Source organism: Marmota monax, unplaced genomic scaffold (genome assembly GCF_021218885.2).
Source record: "Marmota monax isolate L192 unplaced genomic scaffold, Marmota_monax_Labrador192_F-V1.1 WCK01_AAM20220418_F8-fsc00029, whole genome shotgun sequence".
NCBI lineage: Eukaryota > Metazoa > Chordata > Mammalia > Rodentia > Sciuridae > Marmota > Marmota monax.
Window position 1 is genome coordinate 4,086,325 of NW_026693024.1, and position 20,586 is coordinate 4,106,910.

The following is a 20,586-nucleotide window of genomic DNA, read 5'->3' on the forward strand; positions in this document are numbered from 1 at the left end:
GCTGCGGTTATCATCACTATTAATCTCCTTAATAAACGTCACTTGCAAAAGACAGGGTCTTTAAAGTTGGAAGGCCCTTTAGAGATTGTAGTCAAGGATTCTTTACGAGGATTCCAGTTTTAGCAGTTTCACTGACCACCCAAAATTACAGATATCACATATTTCTTACATCTGTCATTAGAGATGGTGCCTAGTTCCTTTGCCTTCATCAGAGAAATTTAACCAAGTAAGTGTGGTATCCACTCCATCTGGGCTGCCTCATTGAGGACCAGATGTACTGAGGTTCCTAGAGCTAAATTTAATATACCTTTTTCTTAGAACTGTCTACTTTCCTCCTCCTCTCTCCTGAAAAGATCTGCTAAATGTTCTGTAATTACAGTACTAGCATTTGATAGGTTCAACTCAGCATGAATTGGGGTTTGGGTTTGTTGTATATAGGAGGAGAACCCTTAACAGATATTTGGGTAGTGGGATCCTGCTGGGAAATGTGGTTGATCCTTGTGTCATCCTTCATCTACCCCATTTTCTGGCTTGGTAGCACCCACACTGGTAGAACACCTACAACATAAAATTGACCATCTTAATTATTTTTAGGTGTACAGTTCAGAGGCATTGAGAACATTCACACTGTTGTACAGCCGTTGCCACCACCCATCTCCAGAATGTCTTCATCCTTCCAAACTGAAACGTCCCATTAAACACTAACTCTCCATTCCCTCTCCCTCTCTTCCCTGGCAACCACCTACTACTTTCTGTCTATGACTTTGATTACTCTGGGTACCTCTTATAAGTACAGTCATATAGGTTTGTCCTTTTGTAACTGGTTTACTTCATTTAGCAAATGTCCTCAAAGTTCATGCATGTTACAGCATGTATCAGAATTTTCTTATTATGCCAGTTGCAGTGATATGTTGCCTGTAATCCCAGCATTCAGGAATTTGAGACTAGCCTGGGCAAGAAAGAGATGCCCATCTCAAAAAAATTGCTTCTGTTTAAGGCTGAATATGATTCATTGGGTATATATACTACATTTTGTTTATAGGCACTTGGTTTGCTTTACCTTTTAGCTATTATGAATAATGTTGTTATGAACACGGGGGTAAAAATATTTCTGCATTCAGTTCTTTTAGGCTATAGGAATTACTGCATCATATGGTAATTCTATTTTATGTTTTTTTGAGGGAACTCCATACTGGTTTTCACCATGACTGTACCATTTTATATTCCCACCAACAATGTACAAGAGTTTCATTTTCTCCACATTTATACCAACACTGTTTGTTTGTGTGATGGTTTTAGAGTTCCTAATGGGTGTGAGGTGGTGTAGCCACATTTTAAAGACAAAAGATGTTAGGAATGGTATAAGATAATTACACATTTGGAGTAAACCCCAGTTCCTTTACCATGCCATATTTTTTTTCTCTTGCTTAATGGATTTACTTGTATGTTTCTGTCTCTTCAGATGAGTCCCCAAAATGTTGCATATACAATAGTACTGGCATACAGATTGGAGCCTATAATTATATGGAGGTTGGTGCAGTGAATTCACAACTACCAGAAAACATATGTGCAAATGTGAAAGAAGAGCCACTTTCCAAGTTCCGAGATATCTTCGGTAAGATGCTCTTTAAAGACTTAGTGCTGGGCTGGGGATGTAGCTCAGTGATAGAGGACTTGCCTAGCATATGCAAAGCCCTGGGTTTTGATACCTAGCACCACAAAACAAAAAACCCAAGAAACAATGTCTAGCAACCTTGATTTTTCTTACTTGTTGAGAGGGATATAATGGAATCTTAAAATTTCTCTGATGATTCTTCCTGAAAGTTATTCAATATCTCCTCCTGATAAGTTATAAAGAAATCATATGTAATCTCCATATAAGTTCTTTGTTTTTCATGCAGGGATAATCACAGTATCTAATTCATAACTCTATTATGAAAATTAAGGGAGTCAATATGTGTAAAGAGTTTGGATACTGCCCGGTACATAGGAAGATCTATAAAGCATTAAACTTTGATCATCATCAGTACTACTGTTTAGACCTGAGAGAAATTGCTCTATTATGTCCCCATCAAAGGGGATTCTGTAAAAAGTGGAAGACTGTACCCTCACCAGCACCTCTGTAATGAAAATAAGAGGGCTGTCTCTCAGAGGGTTTAATTCTGCAGGCCTATAACATTAATCTTAAGACACAGGCTGGGAAAAGGGGTCAAGAGGTCAAATAAAAAATTGATTTAAAAAAAAGAGGTCAAATGATGTGATTAAGAATCCAGCTTTCTGATTAATCTTGGGGTTGTCGAAGTTTTTCTATAAATGACTAGATAGTAAATACATTAGTCTATGTTGGACCTGAGGTCTCTCTTGGAACTACTCAAATACTACTAATTCATGGTAGTATGAAAGCAACCTCAGAAGATATGTACATGGATAATCATGACTGGATTCCAATAAAATTTTATTTACAAATCAAGTAGGGGGGCAGAACTTCTACCTATAGATGTTCTTAACTTTTGAGGAACCGAAGGTGTCTTTAAGAATCTGATGAAATTCAGGGCTCCTCTCCTAAAGATTCTGACAAAATTTGGCAGATATTTTGGGAGGTTCTTGGACTGCTAATATCCAGTAATAGCAACAGAAACTACATTGTCATGGGCTGAGGAAAGAATGGGAGATGAGTAGGAAAAATCAGATGTCTTTTTCTTTGTATTCAGCATACTGAGATAGGGTAAGGATCGAGTAATATGGTTTGTTTGTGATGGTGGTTTTATAATTTTGTTTCCTTTATTAATTATTTTTCTGAAGAGCTGAAGGGATAGAATCAGTAGAAGGAGAGGTGGCATGGCTATAGGAAAAAAGGGGACAGCAGTTTGGGGAAGAGGAGAAAATAAAGGTAGGAAAGGGTCTAAAAATGAACCTTGAAGAATATTGATACCTCCTACCTCATCCCTTGAGAAATAGGGAGGGCATAGTAACTGAACAATGGTCTTAGTGTCTCTGGTTAACTAAGAGGAAAGTGAATTGCATAAGCAGGGTTAGGAGTGGGGGTAGTGTAACTATGGCCAGATGTAAGTGGAAAATCTTCAAAAGGAACAAAAATGTGTTTTTTCCTGTCACATCCAGGAAGATCTGACATAAATAGGCCACTGAGTATGGTTGATTGGAATCCTCAAACTAATAGCCAGGGAAGGGTTTTGTTCACAACACTATGGGCTGTGGTCCAGGTGTATTTGCCAAGAGGAAGGGTCACACACAGACTCAAGGCCATTGTGCATATTGAGTTCATCCAGTGAGTCAGTAACTAGATTAAGAAGCCATCTTTTTCTGCTTGCTGGTATTCTTCATTTTGCTGGGGCTTTTCAGCAATCTAGGAAGCTAGATTGTTCAAATGGGTTACAGCCTGACACCTTCTTTCTTTTCTATTTGGTAGATAATACCTCTAGTCTGACTGCCAAACATTTGAACCCTGTCAGGGAAAACCTGGGAAAGCACTGGAAAAACTGTGCCCGTAAGCTGGGCTTCACTGAGTCTCAGATTGATGAAATCGACCATGATTATGAGCGAGATGGACTGAAAGAAAAAGTTTACCAGATGCTCCAGAAGTGGCTGATGAGGGAAGGCAATAAGGGGGCCACCGTGGGAAAGCTGGCCCAGGCGCTCCACCAGTGTTCCAGAATAGACCTCCTGAACGCCTTGATCCATGTCAGCCAGAACTAAACCTGGAGGGGCATGGGCAACATGAAGCAAACTCCTCACTTAGTGAATAAGCCACTGGTGGATGTGCTGCCCCAAAGCATTCAAGATTCTATCCTCATGGATATGTCATTGCCTGCATTTCAGAGCTGAAGAACGGAAAGAGAATCTTCAGCCAGCATCCCACTCTCAGGAAAGTATGCAGACAGGAGGCTTCGTAATACCCATAGACCAATTAAAAACAAAAAAAGAGAAAGAGAAAGCCTAGTTGGGTGTAAAAGGGAAAGAAGAGATGTTTGAAGAATATCATTTTCTTTCAGCCCATGTCATAACCTTAAATTATGCTAGTCATTTAATTTCCTGGGGTTTTGGTGGAAAAAACAAATTCAGCTTTCTTATTTTGGGCTTTCTTCTGCACATAGGTTCCTCTTATAACCAAAGTGCATTAAATTTCTAATTTCTGTGCAAATAGATTTTTTTGTATGACAACCAATAGTTTGTCCCAAAATTATAGGACCTATTAACTTCAGTATCAAATACTGTCACCACAGACTCTTAAGAAATTATGTGCAATCCCCCTTCATTGTTCTAAAATATAAATTCACTGAAGGGAAAGAGTGCTGAAGATGAGGAAAAAAAATACAGGAGTGGGGGGAAATCATTGGATTTTTCCTGGCAGTTGTTTCAAGAAAATGTTATGAATTGTGACTACCACAGAAATTCTTATTTTATATGTGCTTTCCTAACACTCCAGTACTTTATGCAGTTTCCCATCCTGTGTACCCCAAACAGGGAAAGGTATGTGGGAAATATTGATCTCTTCACCCCTGGGTATGATCAGAGCCTCAGGACTGATCACTGTTGAGCTCTTACTTCAGTTTACCCCAGCATACTAAAGAGATGTGTTTATTTTTTTCTTTGTGCTGTGAAGCTAAAAAAAAAAACTTGAGAGCCTGGTCATTATGCATCTAGCACTCAGCCTTTCAAAGCCCTTATGAAACCCAGGAGCAAATGAAAGAACTTCTAGAACACAACTTGAAGCCACCCAGGTCATTGGGCATTGTTGTTGACACTTTGCTAAACAGAGATATGCCATTGTGCTCAGCTCTCCCAACATAGAGGGAGAGAAGGGTGCAGTGATGGTCACTCTGTCTGGAGAGATTCTGATGTCTTGGGTCAATAACAGTATTGTTGGTTCTGATTCTGAATCCCCTCCAGCCTCTGCAGACACACACCCCTGAAATGAGGATGCAGAACAGGGATTCTCCACTTGGCTCTATTGGCATTGAGCCACGTAGGGGTTTTTGTTTGTTTGTTTGGTTGGTTGGTTGGGGGTAGGGAGGCTATCCTGTGCCTTCCCTCATCTTGCCCCCAGTGACAATGTCTCTAGGAATTTCCAAGTGTTCCCTGGAAGGGAAAAATTGCCCTGCTTGAGAAGAGTATTGCTGTAAGCCTCAGTATGTCCACACATGTCAGGTCTCACTACTTAGCTGCCACCAGCATTAAGTCATGCTGACCCCAAATAAAATTGGAGTGGGGAAGGGTCCAGGCTTTGCTGAAGGAGCATGTATGGTTTCTAAATAGGTTCCTTGGACCTCCATTCCAATGGTGTTCTAGTTCTCTTAAATTGAAAAGAAGTTAGATGGTCAATGTTAAGAGACAAAAATGGAAGGTATTTTAATGGACTTTTTAAAATAAAACTTTATTCATGAAATACAGGCCATTGAAATGATGTGTGTTTGTATAAATGAAACTATTTGGGATTGCCTACTGTACCTCTGCTCCTCAGGTTGGCATTTCCTGTGTGTCGTCCCCCTTTACCCTACTGCTGCTGGCAGAGACAGCGAGCTGATGGTAGAAAGAGGAGCTCCCAGGAAGCAGGCATGGCCATCCTCTGGGTGACAGGCCTACAGCACTGCTGTCCTTTCTCTGGGACTCAGAAGCCTTTCCTCCACCTCCCTCTCCACTCTCTAAACACCACCCTGAAGAAAGTCAAATTTGCCTCTGAAGAGTTTCTATACAAAGCCCAAGCCTCACTGTTATTCTTGGGTAGAAACTAAATAAGCAGAATGACCCAGACCCAAAAAAAAAAAAAAAAAATGAGGAAGAAGGCTGTGCATACTTGGTTCCTGAGCACAGATTTTTTCCATTAGTTGCCCTGGTGGTAATCTTTGCCTTTAGTCTATCATGTGAAGTTAGGGCTTCAGGAATAAGAAGAGGAGTTCTTGCTCATAAAATGTTTTAAACAATATTTTGGTACACATGTTAAGGTGTTATTTATTTTTTCTAATTATAATATGCCTGGTTTCTGTTCTCACGACTAAAAGGCTCAGGGGTCACTCTAGTTAAACTGGGCTAACTGGGCTGCACGAAATAACCACACAAGAGACACAAATACCTTTTTCTTTGGGGTTGCTGTGACGGCTCCTCTGACCTTAAGTGTCCGCAGAAAGAGAGAGAGCGAGAGCACATGCGCTGACCCCTTTTATTGAGGAGAAGCTATTCAAATGAGGCAAGGGGTCAGGTTTCAGGGGGCTGAGTCTATCTTCATGATGTCCACTGTCAGCAGGTTGACTGACACCTGGGTAGGCAACACCCAAGGGCACAGTAAGAGGAGGGGACACACACAAGGCACTTCCATGGAAGATTCTATCCTAAACAGGGCAAGGGGTTATATTACAAAGGAACAGGTGAGCATAGCTTCACCCATGGGGCTGTAGCAAGACACACCCATTTCTGTGACTGAGCGCCTCAGTACCCAGATGGGGAGTGTAACTCAGTCACCCATAAGCTTGGCCTCCCACAATAATACTAGTGTAAATAAAAGTAGTTGAAAGGTTAAAGGTTTTTTAGAAGCATTAGATTACAAAGAAATTGAAGGACTAACACTACGATAGCAAGACATAGTAATTCCATCTATAAACGGGGGTGGGGCAATAATACATAGGCTGGTTGAAGATTAAAATAAAGTGGTGCCTCATAAGGGGCCTGGCACCAAAATGGCAGTTATTTAATAGTACAAATAAAGGACCAGTTCTCAAGAATGTACTTTAAAAATTCTGACATTAGTAAACTAAGAACTTCACACTACCTTTCTGGCTTAGCAGTCGAGTCACTATTGTTGAAATTCTATAGACATTTTTAATCCTCATCATCTCTGACAAGAAATCCCAATTAATGTTTCAGGAAAAAAAAAAATAGGAAATGACCCCACCAAAGATTCCTGAATGTCAAGTGATATTAAAGTCAACTCAAACATACATTTCTCTTTCCTTCTATGCAGGAATTGACAGATGTATGTTCAAAGTAGAATGTAAGTGTGTTTGCATATTCTTTATTTAAGTCAAACCTGTTCTTACTACTACAGAAACTGCAACGGGACAGTGAGGAACCATGCGGGTTAACTGACCTCTCCTGTAACTTAAAATTACTGTGTATGCAGTTACACAAGAAGGATCTCTTGGAGGAAAAATTACACAATATGTAAGGAAGCTATTATCTCAGATTGTTCTTGCCAAGGCTAAATCAGTAGCCACAAATTTTGCCAAGTGTTCCCAGTTAAGGGAGACTACAGTGGTAGCCAGGCTTAAAAGTATAGCTGTTTTTTTTTTTTTTTTTTCTCTTCTGAACTTTCAGTTGTAGATGTTTGGAACCTTTATAAAGCTATATGCCTTAAAAAATAATGACAAAATACACAGAACTTTTACCATCTTAACTATTTTAAGTGCACAGTTCAGGAGCATTAAATGCATTCACATTGCTGTGTACTCACCACCACCATCCAGCTACAGAACTCTTTATTTTGCAGCACTGAAACTGTGTATTAGACACTAACTCCACATTCCCCTCACCCTGGCAGCTCTTGGAAATTCCCATTCTAGTCCGAATTGGACAACTCTAGGAACCTCATGTACAAGGTCCTCATGGTTCACCCATATTTAGCATGTGTCAATATTTCCTTTTAAGACTTAGGGATTAGATCAGAAACCCTACACATACACTCCAACATACAGGCTCAGGAACTGACTTCCTTAATAAGATCCCTAAAGTGCAAGAAATAAAATCAATAAATGGGATGGCATCAAACTAAAAAGCTTCTTCACAGCAAAGGAAACAAGTGCATGAAGAGGGAGCCTATAGAATGGGAGAAAATCTTTGCCACCTGCACCTCAGAGCACTAATTTCCAGGATTTATAAAGAACACAAAAAACTTAACACAAAAAAAAATTCAATTAATAAATGGGGAAAGGACCTGAACAGGCACTTCACAGAAGAGATGTGAGCGGTCAACAAATATATGAAAAAATGTCCAACATCCCTAGCAATTAGAGAAATGCAAATTAAAATCACACTGAGATTCCATCACACTCCAGTCAGAATGGCAATTATCAAGAATACAAGTAACAATGTTGGCAAAGATGTAGAGAAAAAGTTACACTTATACATTGTGGGATTGCAAATTGGTGCAACCACTCTAGAAAGCAGTATAGCAATTCCTCAAAAAACTTGGAATGGAGCCACCATTTAACCCAGTTATCCCACTCCTCCTTTTATCCACAGGAGTTAAAATCAATGTACTACAGTGATGCATCCACATCACTAGTTTCACAATAGCTAAGCTATGGAACCAAACTAGGTGCCCTTCAACAAATGAATAAAGAAAATGTGGTACATATACACTGGAATATTACTTAACCATAAAGAAGAATGGCTTTATGACATTTACCAGCAAATGAAGGATCTGGAGACTATCATGCTAAGTGAAGTAAGCCAGTCCCCAGAAACCAAAGCAGAAACTAAAGGTCGAAAGTTTCCTCTGTTAGGTGGAAGCTAACCCACAATAAGAGGCAGAGGTGGGAGGGGGGATAGAAGTTAAGTGGATTCAACAATGGGGAATAGAGGGAAGGAGGGGGCATAAGCAAATACAGTGGAATGAATCTGACAATTTTTCATGTACCATGCAAACAACACAGTGAATCCCACCACCATGTTCATCCATAAGAATGGGACTTTTAACCAAAAATAAAATACATTCCATGCTTGTATAATTATATCAAAATGGATTCTGCTGTCATGTATAAAAAGAACCAGTTTAAAAAACAAACAAAAAAAATATTTCCTTGTTAAAGCTGAGTAATATTCCATGGCATAGATGCACCACATTTTATCAATTAGTCAGTTGATGAGCACTTGGGTTGCTTCTACTTTTTGGCTCTTATGAATAATGCTGTTATGAACACTGGTGCACAAATATCTGAAGCCCTCCTTGTTTTGGATGTATACTCAAAAGCAGAATTGCTGGATCATAGGGTGATTCTCTATTTAACCTTTTTTAAGGAACCGAGATCTTCTTGACCACAGCAGCTGAGCCATTTTGCATTCCCACCAGCAGTGCACAGAATGTTAATTTCTCAACATCTTGAGCAACACTAACTTCTTTTTATAAAAATTGTAACTATATTAATGGATATAAATGGCTTACAGAAAAAAAAAAAAAAAACATTAGATTCCACCATCCCTAAATGAGAACGTACTCCATCCCACCTTTAGCACCAGCTATGCATCAAGGATTAATTAATTAATAATTAATCTGTCGGAAGCTCGGCCTGGGTGCCCACCAGGTGAAGGCAGGATGGCCAGTGACCTCACTTCCCCAGGGGCCTTGGTCATCACTATAGCAAACAGGTAGGAGGAGGTGACATAGACTGGGACATCGTGCCTGTGGGCCAGAGAGAGCCCCTAAGAAAAGATCCAGTCTCGCCAGCTTCTGATGGGTTTAGGCAAAGGCTGTGTGCGGGGCGTGGCAGGCTGGCAGAGGACGTGACGGCAAGCTAGGCCAGGCTGGTGTAGAGGGGTGTGGCCCGGCACAGCTGGGCGCCTCGGGGGCGTGGCGGACGGGGGCGGAGCTAGCAGGGGCGGGCATAAGGTCCTGCGCTTGCGCGTTTCCAGAGGCGGCGCAACATAGGAACATGGTGGTGAGGCTGTGCTCCCGAGGCGGGCTGCTACCGCGGCTGCTCTTCTCGCCTCAGAAGCCCAAGATTTACGTCCCCACGGCTGGGCGCAAGGCCGCGTACGGGTAATGGCGCCCTCCTGCCGTCGGGGAGCCCCAGCGTTGCGCGCTCTGGGGGGCAGCGGGAGGGGCGCGCTGACCCAGGTGGACCCGGCTGCAAAGATGGGGGTCGTGGGCGAGGTCTGGCCTCCTTGTGGCCCTTGATTTCCCTAGATCCCGCATCCGGGAGCACTGAACTGTGCCTAGGCCTCACATCTGTGACTCTGGAGCTTAGGGGACGAGACTGTCATCTGTGTGCAGACGCAGGGGGCCCCGAGAGGTAAATTTGCTATTAGTCACAACTAACTGGTGAGGAAGCAGATTGTAAGCCCATGGCCCTTTTTCTTAGCCGGTTCCTCTTTCAAGACTTTACATCGTGAGGTTGAGAACAGTAATCTCTTGTGCTGCTAGGTTTTTTGTTTGTTTGTTTGTTTGTTTTATTTTTTGTCACACTGAGGTATAGCCCTAGCTTTTCATTTTGAGACCGTCTTGCTAAATTGCTTAGGGTCTTGATAGTGGCTGACCTCGAACTTGCGATCCTCCTGCCTCAGCCTCCAAAATCCTTGGGATTACAGGAGTGCCTTCTCCTACTTCTTATATCAGAAATCTGCCTGAATATATCTGGGGCCTATTAGCTGGCATAAAACTGATCAGGCTTAAGTCATGAATCCCAAGTCTCCTGAGTCTTTAATTTGCTTATCTCAAACTGTAATGTGCAAGAGAATCATCTTGGGAACCTATGAATATTCAGAATCCCAGACCTCACTCTTAAGAGATTCTGAAATACATGTGTGGAGAGGTCCAAAAATCTGCATGTTTCTCTTAGTCCTCTCATCCCCTTTACAGTTAAAACAGTAACAACAAAAACCTGGATTAACCTCTGACCTGGTGCCTGGTTCCAAGAGATTCTGCGCAGAAAAATATGGATGGAGTGGCCTGAAATTTTCTTTACTGTATTCTTTACATAATATGTCTACACATATACATTTCACATTCATATAGACACACAATGCATGTATGCAGTTAAATGTTGATGGGTCAATTTCATTAATGACTTGTGGGGAAAAATGAAACGTTTGATTGGTACCTGGCATTTAGAATTTTACTTGATATCATGTGGAAACTATTAATTTCAAAGAAGAAAATAGGAGGGTAAATCTGACCATCTTTTTAAAATTTTCATTGTGTAATTAACTGGCACTTAAGTTTCATATTTGGCTTAGTTTTATTAATTCAGGACTATTTTGATACAGATGGAAAAACGTGTAAGTAGATGTAGCTATATAAATCAACAGTGAAAATGTACATTGTATCCAGATTCCTGTTTTCAAAAAAGGATTGAGATAATGTTACTGTGATTGTACCAGTATCATAGTCCTGATAGGTTATTTAATGGTTACATAGAGGCCCTGCCAACCTAGTGGCACTTCCTAAATTAACTCTGAAAAACAGGTTTCTCCAGATTTTGTCCTGCAGGTGCATAAATGCAGTTGCAAACTGATGATATGTAATCTGAGAAAATGAGCAGTGGTATTGGTTAACCCTGAAACAAGGCCACAGCCCCATGAAACTGGTAAAAGCACTCCTATTAAAAAAAAAAAAAAAAAAAAAAAAAAAAAAAACTGCTTCTAACAGCCAGTGTCCAATGTGCAACTCAGTTGTATGCCAAAAACTTGTTTGTAAGGCTGTTTGGAACTTTGACTCTTATTTAATAATTAAGGAAATTTGTTTCTGGATTAGGTTAAAAAAAAATTAAAAAGTCTTCTCTCCCTGAAATTATATGTTATGTACAGTTACAAATATTAACAATTGACAGCATCTAACAATCTGCCTGAAGAAAAATATTTTCTGAGTTCAATCTTGGAATAATGCCCTGTTCCAGATTCCCTCCTTCCCCTGAAGCCTGCCACCACCCTCTCCCTGCATGGCAGTCAGACTGTGTTCTACCCCAGTGCCTGAACCATGCGGGGGACTCTGTTCAGCCATGAGGTTAGAGAGAAAGCTTGGCCTCTGGAGTTCAGATAGATCTGTTACCATCACTTTCTGTCTGTGTCAATGTAGCCAAGTTACTTAACCTCTGAGCCTCCAGCCTTGCACAGTTTGTGAGGATTTGAAACAATGGATGTAAAAGGTCTAGGACATAATAGATATAAGTATTTAGTAGGTACAATTAGTAATGATACAAATAATAATATAAAAGAAGTAAAAATAAATGATCGAAATTCACTTGAATTCAAGCCCTGGGGGTGTGTAATACTTTATTGTAGTTAATGGTTACTTTATATAAAATAGCTGAATATAAATGATTAGGACTTTTGAAATGAGGTTGTATCTTACTAAGTGGCCTCCATTTTTTATTTCTAAAGCAAAGTGCTGAGGCTCTGGGTCAGACTTTCTGCTGCTCATCTTGGTTTGGCAGAGCACCACAGTGTAGGCAAATTACTTTGTTCTCTAATCCTCAGATTCCTCCATGGTAAGATTAGGTTCAACATAATATTATCCCTCCAATAACTCATTACATTGTTCTCAATCTTAGTTGCCTATTGGAATCTCCTGAAGAAATTTTCAAATATAATTGCCTAGCTTCCACCCCAAAGATTTGAATTGTAGCATAGTCTGTGCATCAGATTTAGAAGTTTGCAAGATGGTTCAAATTGAAGTTTGAGGCCAGGTACAGTGGCACATGCCTATAATCCCAGCGGCTCAGGAAGCTGAGGCAGGAGGATCGTGAGTTCAAAGCCAGCCTCAGCAATGGTGAGGCGCTAAGCAGCTCAGCGAGACCCTTCTCTAAATAAAATACAAAATAGGACTGGGGATGGGACTCAATGGCAGAGTGCCCCTGGGTTCAATCCCTAGTTCCACTGAAGTAGTAGGAGACAGGAAATGCTACTGTAAAAAGGGGACGATTGGAGCTGAGGTTGTGGCTCAGTCGTAGAGCACTTGCCTAGCACATGTGAGGCACTGGGTTCGATTTTCAGCACCACATATAAATAAATAAAATAAAGGTCCATTGACAACTAAAAAATATTTTTTAAAGAAGATGGGGACAAGTGGGCAGCTATGGAGGTGTTGGTGCAGGGGGTTGAACTTGGTGACTCTCACCTACATCCTAGGGTCTCCTCCCCCAGCTTCTCTTTCATAAGACTCCATTTACTGCATGGTAAATGCTGGTGGCCAGCTGTTTACCCATCTGCTAGCCTCTAAACTACATGAGAGCATAACTTTAGTGCCCAGCAGCAGGTTGGTGTTCAGGATGTGCATGGATGAATGAATGGTATGGTGGAGTTTAATGTTTCTGAAAGCAGATAACTAGGGCACTGCCACAGAGTTATTGAATGTCTTTCAGGATTGTTATAGGCATGCTTTTAAATCTCCACTGGTGATTCTAAACAACACAGCCATTTCAGAATACCTGGGTTAGAGATGCAATTTAATAAGAGAGAAGAAGAGGTGGAAAAACCAAACTGACAGCCAAAGGGGAAGGGATTAGTATTTTTTTCTTTATTGTTTATTCAAAGGCCCTAGGCAGGAGGATTGTGAGTTCAAGACCCCCAGGGCCTTGTACATAAGAGTAGGCAAATGGTCTACCACTAAGCTATACCCCACAGCCTATAATTTTTGTCTCTAAATTTTCTGAAGTTTTCTATTTTTTTTTCCTCCCTGAGAGTTTTGGGAAATTTGGTATCTTGAATGTGGTTCAAGTAATAAACACACAACAAGGCCATTGAAGGCCTGGTCTTTATGGCCTGATTTTCTTACAACATGCACATAACTGTTAATCCAAGGCCTGACTGCAACTCTAAGATAATCTGGAAGAAGAGTGCTATACTCATTTCAGTTATATTCCTGTGAAAGTAAACAATAATTGTTGTTGTCTTTTATTTTTTTTTTTAACGGTATTGGGGTGGAACTCAGGGGTGTGCTTTACTACTGAGTACATTCCCAGTCCTTTTGTTTGTTTGTTCATGTGTTTTAATTTTGAGACAGGTTTTGCTATATTGCTGAGGATTTCACTAAGTGACTGAGACTGGCCTCAAATGTGTGATCCTCCTGCTTCAGCCTCCTCAGTCACTGGAGATTATAGGTATATGCCACTATGCCCAGCAATAACTGTTATCTTTAAAAGTAAACCTTTTTCTTATGTTTGATATTGATTTGCTTTTGTTCACAAATAGTCCTCATTCCTTTTCCTCCAGCTTAGAGATTCATGAAAGGTTTTTGTCAAACTCCATTAACCCCATGGGATGGGCTGATGTGACAGTACAGGTCCCTCTGGTGCAACAACATACAGGGTGGTTGAAGACAAAGCAGTGTGGCAGTGTCTTTCCCCCAGCCTAGCTGCAGAACACCATTTGGCCCCCACCATAGAGCTGCCTTCATATTCTTGCTAGCTGAACATGAGCTTGTCCCCACGGATGTCCCTTGCTCCTGGGCCATTGATCAGACTATTTTTGTCTTCCAGAAATGCCCTTCCCACCACATTTTCTTTTCAGAATTTGACCCATCTTTGGAAGTTCATCTCCAAAGCTCCTTTTAGATCCCTCTGCCCAGCCCTGATATGATCTCTGTCTCCCTTTAAACATTCTTTCTTGACATTGAGTTGCCATTATGCTAAAAATCAAGACTGCCTGGTTTTATCTCCCTATTCCTTTTAGGTAACCAAGAGAACATGGGATGGTAATAATTAGAGAAGTTTGGAATGGGGAATCAAAACATAGATACTACCAAGCACAGAGGGAAGTTAGTTTTGTTTGTATTTTGCAGCAGAGACTTGGGAGTGATCATGGAAGCTGAGAAAAAGCCTGTGAGTCTGTGCCTTGCAGAAATGCAGCCAGCTTAAGGCAGCAACACCCAGTCCTGAAAACTGATGAGCTTTGCACATGGAGGAGGGTGAGGGAAGGGCACTTTCATCGTGCATAATATCCTCACAGTGCAGTGTAACTTTCATGAGCATGTTCTTGGCGCTGCAGGAAAGGGAGCTCCTAAAAATTCTAGGGCACAGGAGTAATAAAGGGAATAATGGTATGGTACACATTATGGCTAATGTGAGCTGTGCGGATGGTAGTCATTTCTGTTCAGGGAGTGGCTTCATTTAATTTAGGCAACACAGGAAATAGCAATAAGGACTTTTATCCCATCCAGGTGCCTCAAAGCTCCTTTTTCCTCAGTCATAACTGCCTCCCTGAGGGTTTGCAGAGTAAATCCTTTGTCTTTATCATCTCTCCTTCTAGACTGTGAGCAAATATACACCAATAAATGACCATTTACTAAAATGAGTCTTTACTAGTAAAGTACATTTATTTGTTTTTATCCTGAGCCTAAGATATCTAAAGTCATCCTACCAATAAAAATTAATTCCTCAGAGGAATAAGAAGTTAATAATAAGTAAGTTGGCAGAGTACATATTATACTAAAACCACTTCATGGCATGATTGTTGCTCCTCTAATGATATTTCTGAAATGAGCTTATATCAGGACTTCTTATTTCCCATTTCTGTCATAATTTTACAGACAAGTGTGTATTACAATTAGATACAGCAATATTCAATTTTTTTTCCTGCATTTTGTTTTTACTTGAAGTTGGCAAATCAGGTGAAACCGAAAGAAGAAACAGGACCTTGTTTTTTCAAAAGCGTACCTTTCAGCAGTCATCTTGACCAAGGGCAGTGGTCAGGTGAGGCGTATGTAATAGAAAAAGGAAGATTAGTTGATTCTACTTTATTGACAGTCCACTAGAAGAGGAGTGGCTCCTCCTAGCACCTCTCCTAGTATGCCATCAGGTCAGTTATCTGACTGGCAAATCGGTAGCAGGGGTCTTGTAGGTGCTGTGCTGGTGTATATCCTTGGACAATCTATTCTGGAGCTTCCAGAAGAGCCTCTGAGAACACCTGTACAGCCCATGCATCCTCAGGCAGGACAGATGCTGGTGGTGGCCTTGTCCTGTGCCAATTAGTGTCTAGTTAGATGCTGGACCTATGGAAATGGCTTCTTAATAGTCAACTCAGGAATATTTCAGCATCTTAAAAACCAGCAAGTCCATGTCAGTGCAGTTGGGTGTTTCTGATTAGAGTCCTCCTGCTTCTGATTAGATGACACCAGATGCCCTGAGATCACCAGGGCCTTTCCTTGGAACTCCTGGGATCAGTCTTGTCCTCAAGAATGCCACCAATACTGCTGAACATCCTGGTAACTGCTGTAAAGCTGCTGAGGAGGAGAAAATGGTTCCAGGTTCTGTGTCTCTGGTGCCCCATATCAGCCTGCACGCGGGCACCACTGACTTCTAGCTCCTGGACATGTGCCCTAGGCCTGTACATATAGCCACTGAATTCAGCAAACCTTTCAGTGCTCGTGTAGGGTGGGCCCCAGGCTGGGTGCTGCAGTATATTGAAAAACGAATACACTTGATTTTGTAGTCTGTTAAAGAAGATACAAACTCATGTCACTGTTTAGGAATGGAAAGTTAAGGCACAAATCAAAATAATCCAAGAAGCTTGAGAGGGGTACTGGAACTGATTCATGCATGTAAAAGGGCAGTCTTGTCATATTAAATTGATAAACATATTGTGTTAATTAATTTTCTTTGGGGATTTCTTTTTCTTCCAGAACAGTAACCTCTGCCAAAGTGTCTGTGAATGGCATTCACCTGCATTATCAGCAGACTGGAGAGGGCGAACATGCAGTCCTGCTGCTTCCTGGGATGTTGGGTCTGACAATTTTTAATGGAATCCTTTGGCATGCTGTATAACCTCTCTGATAGGGTCATGATACTAGTTGCCAAATATTGATTAATTTTAGTGCTTTACCAGACTGTTTTAAGGGATATTTGCTAAAATCAAATGCATGATTTAGAAAAGTAGATAACTTTCTATCATGTTTTTTGTATTCCTTTATATACCCAGTTTTTTTTCTTCGTGGGTATACTGTGAAACCAAAGGTGAGAGATCAAGGAAAGGGTGTGGGAAGGAGTAGATGAAGGAATAAGGTGAATGGATGATTAGCCATCCCAGTTTCCTGGCATCAAGAAGTTTTCAAGGTTGTGGGACTTACAGTGCTAAAACCAGGACAGATGCTCTCTATTCTGGTTGATATGTTCAGTTAAAATAAGAAATAAGAGCTGGGCGTGGTGGCATACACCTGTCATCCCAGCAACTTTGGGAGCCTGAGACAGAAGGATCACAATGCCAACCTCAGCGACTTAGCAGGACCCTATCTCAAATTAAAAATTTAAAATGGGTAGGGGTATAGCTCAGTGATAAAGTGCTCCTGGGTTAAATCCCCAGTTTCACTCCCCCACACACCAAAAAAAAAAAAAATGTAAGAAAAAATAAGCTTAAGGTCCTTTTGAAAATCAAAATTAGGGGCTGGGGTTGTGGCTCAGCAGTAGCGCTCTCATCTAGCATATGTGAGGCCCTGGGTTCGATCCTCAGCACCACATAAAAATAAATAAATAAAATTTAAAAAATCAAAATTAGATTATTGTATTACCCTCTCTCAATGTGGGGCACGGTAAGCCCTCTGGATCTGAATCTCACTTTACAGAACAGTAGTCCAGATGTAGAAAGTGAGAGAAGATACACAGGGATCCCAGGACATCTAGAATTTAGTTTTATAGGATTTAGTATTGTTGTTTATTCTTGGTTTAGTTAAATAATCCTATGTATACTTCCTTGTGATTTGCTTCTTTCTCCTAAAAATAAATTACTAAAACTTTTCAATTAATTGATGTTTCTATTTGATCAAGCCTCCGCTGGTGTGGTACTGTGGTAGCTAGTGAGATATCTCTGTCTAGTTAGTATTTAGTACCTTCTTTTTTTTTCTTAAGCTGTTGTAAAGAAGGAGGACATTTATTCTAATAACCAAGGTCAAACTAAAGTCATCTGTCACAACAACAACTTACCAGGTTAGAATTTCCATTATTTTAGTATTAATGATCATTAACCAGGTACAAAAACATACCAGTTTTTGATTATGTAAAACCATTAACATGCTTCCAAAATTTAAAAATAAAACAGTGAGTTTCCTATCTGTCCCCCAGATCCTGATCCCTTCCCCATGGGCTACTCAGGTATCATGTATTAATTAAAAATAATAATAATAATTGTGTGTGTGTGTGTGTGTATGTGTGTGTGTATGGCCTTGGTCTTCAAATATATACATATTTGCCAGAAAACAAATGTCTCATTATCTCATTATTTCTGAAATTGATCTTTTAACCTGCTCCCTTTCCCATCTCCCTACCTTCTGCTCCTCCTTCAAGATAGTTTGCACCAGAAGTCCCTCCAGCCAAGGGACATAAGGGAAGCCTAGTGTCAAAGTAGTAGACCTAGGCTGGAAATCACCAATTTGGTTTTGGCCTGGGTTTCCTGAATGATTTCCCTGATCTCGAAGAAGCAGTGCCTTGCCAAGAATGATGGATTTTGATGATTTTAAGTGATCCTGCTCCATCTAGAAACACTCTATAATGAAGCTAGTTCATCAGGCAAGGTGTTTAATATTTATTGTGGCCTGAAGTCTGAGTCCTCAGAAATCAAACTGACTTTACCAGTAAATTGGTGATCTGCTCCTGTACTAAGCTCTTTGTAGTGACCTTCCACTCTGTAGTGGGTATGAGCACACAACATCATGAATGGCTGCATCGAGCTGGGGACTGCCAGTTGAAGCTACCATGGGTTTGAGAACATAGTTCTGGGCTAGGTGTGTAGCTCACTGGTAGAATGATTGCCTGGCATGTGCAAGGCCATGGGTTCAATCCCCAGGACCACCAAAAAAAAAAAAAAAATAGTTCTACTTGTTAGTATAAACTCTTTTGTATTATTTTGATGCCGCTTGATTTCTTCCACCACCACCACCATTTCAGTGTTTCACTTTAGCATTAATTGTAACTACAAAATAAAATCTTCAGGGCTATTCACAATCATCTTAGTTTTTAAAAAATCCAGAATTTTAGAATTGTATTTTGACTCACATCTCAAATTTGTTTACAGAATTTATTGGGATCTTTCTCATTTGTCAAGTCATTTATTTTAAAAAGAAAAAATCTAGAAGTATAACATAGCTATAAGTTTATTTCTATATAGTTCCATTAATTCTTTAGGAAAAAGGGGGCAGGGGTTGCTGAATACTGGACTAAATGAAGGCCAGCCCCTGTCCTTCTCAGAATGTCCACTAGGGGACGATAGAAGGCAGGTTTGCACTTCACTAAGAAAGGAAGTCTATCTGCCTCTGGGTAAATGGATTCAATCCTTGTAAGACTACTTTCTTGATTATGTTCCTGTGGCTTACTTTGAATAGACACTAATTACTTTGTTTTAAAATTGCTGTCGCTTCTGTTTTCTCTCTGATGTGTTTCATATAATGAAAGAATTCACCAGAGCATAACCAAGTGGCTATTTTCAGGAAGCGGAGAGACTGATTTTGCACCCCAACTTAAAAGCCTAAATAAGAACCTCTTCACTGTGGTGGCCTGGGATCCTCGAGGATATGGACATTCCAGACCCCCAGATAGAGACTTCCCAGTGGACTTTTTTGAAAGGGATGCAAAAGATGCTGTTGATTTGATGAAGGTGGGTCCCCGGGAAATGCTCAGGGAAGGGTTGGTGGCTGGGCCTGTCTTCATTTGTTTTGCTCAGTTTTTGTTGTTATTTCTTTCTACAAATGCTGTACCCCATGTGATTGCTACAGAAAGTCGAAATGATTCAAATAGATGTAAAGATGAATGTAGAAATACTCCACAATCAAGCTACTTAGATACACCACTATTAATACTTTAAGACTGTCTTTCTGACCAGTCTTATGATAAATATAAACACACAGTTTTGTATTGATGGCATCATGCTATTCCTGATGTTCTTCTAACATACTGTTTTTATTGAACAATTTCTAAAGAAGATACTTCCATGTCAATAAACATGCTTTTGCATCTGTTTTATAATAGGTGCCTGCCACACTTGTCTCCTCTTACCCATGGTTTCACTTCTTTGGTTTCAGTTACTCATGGTCAACTGTGGTCCAAAAATATTAAGTGGAAAATTCCAGAAATAAGTCATAAGTTGCTTTTTACTCAGTGGTAAAGTGCTTGCCTAGCATTCTCAAGGCCTTAGATCTGATCCCCAGCACTGGGGGAAAAAATACACACACACACACACACACATGCGCGCACACACTTGTTAATGTGTAGTTACCTTACTGTCCTAAGTTTAACTTCAACACCATTCTGAGTAGTATGATGAAATCCTGCACTGTTCTGCTCCATCCCCTCCATCCTGCCTGGGACAAGAATCATCCCTTTGTCCAGTTTATCCATCCTGTATCCTGTGTGTGTATAGGATAAAATGTAGCATGCTTGGCACTGTTTTCAGGCATCTACCAGTAGTCTGGAAGTGTATGGGAGTGTTCCCCACAGATAAGAGGGAAAGTAACTGTATTTCACTGTATAGATGCACCGTGTCTTACTTCACCTGTTATATAATGGTAGATAACAATAGGACTTAATTTTTAAGTTGCATTTTTTTAATTATAAACATTAGTACACTGAGCATTCTGTTGTCATGACATTTTGGTTCTTACTTTTTTGCTATTTTAAACAAGGTTGTTGCAGACTTAATGGACCCATCTCCTGGCACATGTGTACAAGAATTTCATGCAAATTTAGGAGAAATGTGCTGGGTTATAGAAGATATAAATATTTATGTTTATGAGTTAGTACCAAATTATTACCTCTAGTAGTTATGCTAATATAATCCCATCAGCAAATATTTTGGTCTAATATTTGTTTTTTTTAACTTTAATATTTTTAGTCATTCTACTTTTAATTCTAGGCAACATCTCTCAAACATAATCTTTGTCAG

The 20,586-nt window shown here is 40.3% G+C and overlaps 2 protein-coding genes across 9 annotated transcripts in view; both read left to right on the forward strand.

Moving 5' to 3' along the window:
* The window catches only part of Ripk1 (receptor interacting serine/threonine kinase 1), a 35,874-nt gene extending 30,466 nt beyond the window's left edge, over positions 1-5,408 (forward strand). For all 3 annotated transcript variants that reach the window (XM_046453450.2, XM_058582355.1, XM_058582354.1), the window contains 2 exons: positions 1,463-1,615; positions 3,428-5,408. In XM_046453450.2, coding sequence (XP_046309406.1) covers positions 1,463-1,615; positions 3,428-3,714 — 440 coding nt within the window. In that variant the 3' untranslated portion in view covers positions 3,715-5,408. The remainder of the gene's footprint in view (positions 1-1,462; positions 1,616-3,427) is intronic.
* Positions 5,409-9,611: 4,203 nt separating this feature from the next.
* Bphl (biphenyl hydrolase like) overlaps positions 9,612-20,586 on the forward strand; it is a 29,723-nt gene continuing 18,748 nt past the window's right edge. For 2 of the 6 annotated variants that reach the window (XM_046453478.2, XM_058582358.1), the window contains exons 1-4: positions 9,612-9,766; positions 16,343-16,443; positions 17,562-17,639; positions 19,136-19,302. In XM_046453478.2, coding sequence (XP_046309434.1) covers positions 9,660-9,766; positions 16,343-16,443; positions 17,562-17,639; positions 19,136-19,302 — 453 coding nt within the window. In that variant the 5' untranslated portion in view covers positions 9,612-9,659. Of the gene's footprint in view, positions 9,767-16,342; positions 16,444-17,561; positions 17,640-19,100; positions 19,303-20,586 lie in introns of all 6 variants that reach the window. The other 4 variants (XM_046453475.2, XM_058582359.1, XM_046453474.2 and 1 more) reach the window with 3 other exon arrangements.